Consider the following 5,391-nt stretch of genomic DNA (forward strand, 5'->3'; position numbering starts at 1 on the left):
CTCGTGTATAGAATGGTCGATAAATTGCAATAAAATAATCTGCAATTTCTACAAAATAAATAAATAAATAAATAAATAAGAAGTCTAACACATATGTGGCACAGACACCATACAACAGATGATCATGTGAAGGATTTAAACAATAAACAATGGAATCTCAAATTTGAGGCTTAATTGATTAGAAATGCATACAATTTAGGAACAACAGAGAGAATACATGGTTAGTTCACATAGTAAATCATTGGGTAAATTACAAAAGTATATCTCGTAATTTCAACTTTTTCTTAGTTTAGCCCTGTATTTTTAGAAAGTACAAAAGAATCCTCTAAATTGGAAAATATATTTCAATTTTATTCTTTTCACAGTTTCTTAGGCAGAAGAACTACTAATCCTTCAAAAACAATGATGTGGTGTTGTTTAAAATATTTTTCGAAACTATTTAAGGGTATTGTTTTGTCTTTTGTCTAATAAAATGCGTGGGGGATGAAATTGAAACATATTTCTCAAATTTAAGGTTATTTTTGCCGTTTAAAAAATAAAGGGGTTTTAAAACTAAAAGTGAAAAAAAACTCTTATGATGTAATTATGCTAAAAAGTAATAGTAAGTTACTTTCTTCAACACTTCTCTTTTCCTTCCTCTTGTATGTCCCAGTGGTTACCTTATATACTCGGGCTTCTGTCTCGCAAAACCTGGCTGAATTTTATGATAACACAAACCAGAAACATGGATATGCAAAAAAATGTATCAGTTGCAGAACCAAGGAAAACTCATACCATAACAGAAAAGGATAATGTCAGGACACTGACTCTAATCCAAATTTTATTGTACACATGTCAATCGTATGTGTTTACAAGATTGTCACGTCAATTGATAATAGGAGATTTCACTTATAAATGAAAAAATTATGTCACTGTTGCGTAAATTGGTAAAAAAAATTATGATTAGAGTTGATGTGTAGCAGTAATCTTTCGAGAATACACACATGTTCTAACTATACGTGACCTTTTAATAATCTGTTTGTTATTATATCCAAAAATGAAGTCGAAAAAGGAAAGAAAGAAATTGAAGAAGAAATTCAGGATACCTGAAGAAGCATGGATGGAGCAGCACCAGATTCAGAAACAATGTGGCTCCTGGTTTTTCTTCCATTTAGTGTGTTGATGGAGGGACTGTTAGCTGTTGTTATGTCCCAAATGCTACGTTTCTTAGCTGTTGGTACCGGTGACCGAAAACGGTGACTCGGGCTCTTCAACTCCACGGTGTTTGCCTCCTTTGGCCTCAAACTAGCCCTTGTCACTACCCTTTTTGTGCCCTGCGATGACACGCCTTCTAAAGGTTTGTCACTCTTCCGCGAAAGCTCGCGAATGAGCTCATCCTTTTTCTTTATCTGCAAAGTGTGATCTTTCTTCATTCTCTCGATTTCAGCTTCCAATGCCTTGACAGTCCTCTGAAGCTCTCTAACACCTGCTTCCTCAGCACCAACTCTTTTCCTGGACTCTGGAGTGAAACAAGTCCCGCTTAAGAATGAGGACCTCAGTCGTCTTTTCTCGGTTGGTTGGGCTGTGGATGGAGGAGTCATCATAGAGGTGACTGAAGAAGGTGTTGGAGAGACGTTTGCAGCCAAGGACTGAGCTTGAAGTGTTATGAGCTTCTGTTGCTGGCGTGCCAATTGCACTCGCAAATCACGATTCTCCTTTTGCAATTCCAGAAATAACTTGGCCTGATCGGTTTCAGATTCAGGCACTTGTTGTATTTCCTCAATCCCGTCACAGGCCTGCCATAAGTTCCGGAATTGTTCATCAGAATTATTTGGAAAGTGAGACAATGCTCTCATAGGGACTTCGATCTAATGAATTAAAAGTTGAACGTAGTTTAACTTTTGACTGTTCTGTTTTTAAGATAAGGCTCTCAGAGGTATTTAATCTAGTGACTAAAAGGTTGAACATAAAACGACTAAATCTTTTTTCTTTTTTTTTTTTTTTTTTTTTGAACTTTCGGGTGGGTGCATTTGAACTCAACACCTTCCGCCGCAATCAAGTGTGGATAACCGCTAGCCTATCTCTGCAACCATCTTTGAATTAAGATAATGTTCTCAAAGGGACATCAGTTTTATGTCAAAATTGAGCTTGGCGTTTAGAATTCATTGAAAGCTATATATAATACAGTTAGAACAACATAGTGAAAACGAAATAAGGCCAAGAATGAAAAACACAGTGAGGATTGACCTTAGTCCTGATTTGCTTGGCCCGATCAGCCCAATGAAGGGTGTTTTGTGTTTCACCAAATGAGAGATTGCTTGGACTGATGTTGGCTATCATTACAGTGTTACAAGCACCACCTAGTGAGTCCTTGAGAAGCTGAGTGAGCTTTGAATTTCTGTAGGGAATGTGCTTCTTACCCTCCACAAGGGCATTGATGCAGCTGCTCAGCGCAAGGAGTGACCGGTTTATGTTGGCACCCTCAAGGGATCTAAGTGTTCTTTGGTCTGTGGCAAGGGCTCTCTCTGACCCTGCAAGATCGATCAGCGAGAGCTTCCCCACTCGGTTTACCACGCTCATCGCATCATCTCTTATTCGGTATTCAACCACAACCTGGAAATCAAAGGGGGGCAAAAAAGACGTATCTTAGTACTTGGACTTGAGTTATTCTATGGACTGTAAAACCCTTGTCTATGTCTGCAATACCTGCAGGATGGCATGGGAACGTGAAGACGTTTCATTGGCGCGAGTTGGTTCTGTGGTGCGGCTTCGGTTTCCCTGTTGGAGCAATGCCATCACCTGCCCAAGGAAAACCAAGTTATGTCTGTTCCCATCAAGTTAATAAGGGAAAAAGAAGTAGAGGGAAAAATTTACTTCATCTGTGGAGTAAGCTCTGTATTGTGTAAGACCTGCTGCAACGATCCCCTACGACAAGTATTCAACAAACTTTCCTTGATTAACACAATGAGGCTAAAACTCACTAATCCAAGCTTTTTGAACGTGAATTTGGTGTTGGGATGTTATTTTCAATGCAAATATATGTGACTAATATAACAACAACAACAACAACAAAAAAAACTTTTTGCAGACCTGTTTGTCTTCTCTTAGAACCAAAGGCCTTCCAGGTGAAAGCAAATCCCTAACAGTTTCATTATAGACCTCAAGATAGGAAAGATGAACTACATGGTTTCCATCACAACTTCTTTGCCTTATTTTTCTGAAGAGATCCTTGATTGCCAAAACCATTACTCCTGGATTCTCCAAAGTACCCAGCATTGTGTATGTTTTCCCAGCTCCTGTGGCCCCATAGCAGAACACCGATCCATTCCTCCCTTGCAGAACTGCTTCCACGAGCTCCGCGGTTCTGAAAATTCAAATTAAGAATACTCTTTTTCTATCAAAGTTTTAACCATTGCTAGTTTGAAGCAGAAGAAAACACTCAAATCTGCTTGTTGGGATACCACTTATCAGGAAATATCTCTTGGGACTGGTATTAGCAGTTAGCACTAGATAATTGATATCATTCTTTTGCTTTGTGGACTAAGAATCTAGACTTTTTTTTTTTTTTTTAAAAAGTTTTGATTTCCATTAAGGTTCATTACTTTTTTAGTTTGCTAAGAAACAAAACTGCAACCTATAAGGAGAAAGGACCAAATGGTAAGAATCAAGCAAACACAAATACTCTGACCCAAAAAAAAGGTGAAAATTTGATCAACTAAAAAGATAACAAATTACTAATCCCCAACACAAAATATTGAACATTTTTGAAGATTGGGCCAAATGGTACGACTAATCAATCAAATCAAACACAAACTCTTGGACCAAAACCAAAAATGGTAACAATTTCATCACAACAACCATAAGTTGAAAAGCAACTAAAAAGACAAACAAGTTACTAATAACAAAAAAATTGAAGATTGGGCCAAATGGTACGACTAATCAATCAATCACAAACACTTGGACCAAAAACAAAAATGGTTAACAACTTGATGACGACAACCCATGTTCAAAATTCACTCAAAACTCTAAAATATTTTCAACAATTCACTAAACATCAACCAAAAAATTGTTAAGAATCTACAAATTACACTAAACTCACGTGGTGGAATAGACTTGTTGCTGAGAAGTGGTGTCCGGAAAAGAAGCATCAAAGGTGAAATGCCTCCCACGGAGCCTCTTGAGCCTGAGATAATCATTGTCATTTGCAAATTCCGTCAGATAAACATCTCTTCTATTCACAATCCTCACACAACACCTCGAACCCGCCTCCTTCTCCTTCTTCCCCATCGGCCTAAGCCTCACGAACACCAAAATCCGACTCTCTGGCGATCTCCTCGAAACGCCCTCAGCCTTCTCCAATTCTTGAACAACATTCCTTTTACTAATCTTTCCCTCCAAATTCCCCAGCGAGAGCTTCCTTGCCACCGTGGTCGCCGCCTTTCTAGGCCCCACGGTGGCGAAGCCCAGGATTCGTTCCCCGCCGTAGATTTCAAGATTCTCCTTGGCTTCATCGTGAGGCAAGATTCTCTTCCTCTTTATCTTCTTCTCCTCCTCCTCCTCTTTTTTTCCAGAACCCAGAAGGTCAACGCTTGGGTGCGTCGTGAAACGCTGCTCGGACTCCGAAAAAGACTGGTTCTTGAGAGCTAAGGAGGCTCGCTTTTGTTGCTCGTATAAAAGGGTCAAAGCTCGCATCTTTTCCTTCAATCCATGGTGTGGGTTTCTTAAGGGATTGATATTCGTGTTGTTGTAGTTCTCTTCTTCTTGGCTCTGTTCATGGTTGGTGATCTGAGACCGAGTTGAAACGGGCATTCTAGTTTTTTTTTTCTTTCTTTTTTCTCGCTATCCAAACATGCCCAGAAATTTTTCTTGCAGACCCAGATGAGGAAACAGCTCAAGTCTGAAGCTATTCTTTCTTTTCCTTTCCTTTCTTTTCTTTTCTTTTCTTTTGTTTTTTCCCGGAAAATGTGCAGAGTGAGAGTATGGTGAAGAAGCTGAAGTGAACAGAGGAAGATCCAGAATTGTGAGTGTGATGATCTGGGTATTAAATGTGGAAGGAATCTGGGCCGTTGGATTGTGGGAAATGGACGGTTGGTAGTGAAGCGGGGGAAATATGGTTTTTGAAGAGGAATTTATTTTTGGGGCACTCTACCTTCTGCTTGTTGCACATTTGAATGTTGGACGAGAAAGTGGAGTGGAAGAATAAAAAAGATGGGAGTTTTATTATTTTTTTTAAATGAAGATTTTGAATTGTTTATTTGTAACGGTCGAAATGTTGTCAGATACGAACGTTTAGCTACTGGGGGAGAGAGAGGATTTGAGGAGAGATGTGGGGCCCACTTGGTAAATTCCATGTTGCACGAGAAGACCCTCTTCTTTTTGCAAGTGAAATAATTAAAGCAATAATCTTCTTTT

General features: G+C 39.0%; 1 protein-coding gene across 2 annotated transcripts; it reads right to left on the reverse strand.

Moving 5' to 3' along the window:
• Nucleotides 1-449: 449 nt before the first annotated feature.
• LOC21405092 (kinesin-like protein KIN-8A) lies at nucleotides 450-4,970 on the reverse strand. Of its 2 annotated transcripts, none has more exons than XM_024175014.1 (7): nucleotides 4,079-4,970; nucleotides 3,070-3,343; nucleotides 2,854-2,904; nucleotides 2,686-2,778; nucleotides 2,227-2,592; nucleotides 1,086-1,775; nucleotides 450-690 (listed from the first exon to the last, which is right to left on the reverse strand). In XM_024175014.1, exons 1-7 carry the CDS (start codon nucleotides 4,786-4,788, stop codon nucleotides 661-663), a joined length of 2,214 nt encoding a protein of 737 aa, XP_024030782.1. In that variant the 5' UTR covers nucleotides 4,789-4,970; the 3' UTR covers nucleotides 450-660. The 2 variants fall into 2 exon arrangements, with proteins under 2 accessions (XP_024030782.1, XP_024030781.1); XM_024175013.1 differs by having other exon boundaries at nucleotides 450-694.
• Between the last annotated feature and the right edge of the window lie 421 nt (nucleotides 4,971-5,391).

This window comes from Morus notabilis, unplaced genomic scaffold, assembly GCF_000414095.1.
Source record: "Morus notabilis unplaced genomic scaffold, ASM41409v2 Scaffold16, whole genome shotgun sequence".
Taxonomy (NCBI): domain Eukaryota; kingdom Viridiplantae; phylum Streptophyta; class Magnoliopsida; order Rosales; family Moraceae; genus Morus; species Morus notabilis.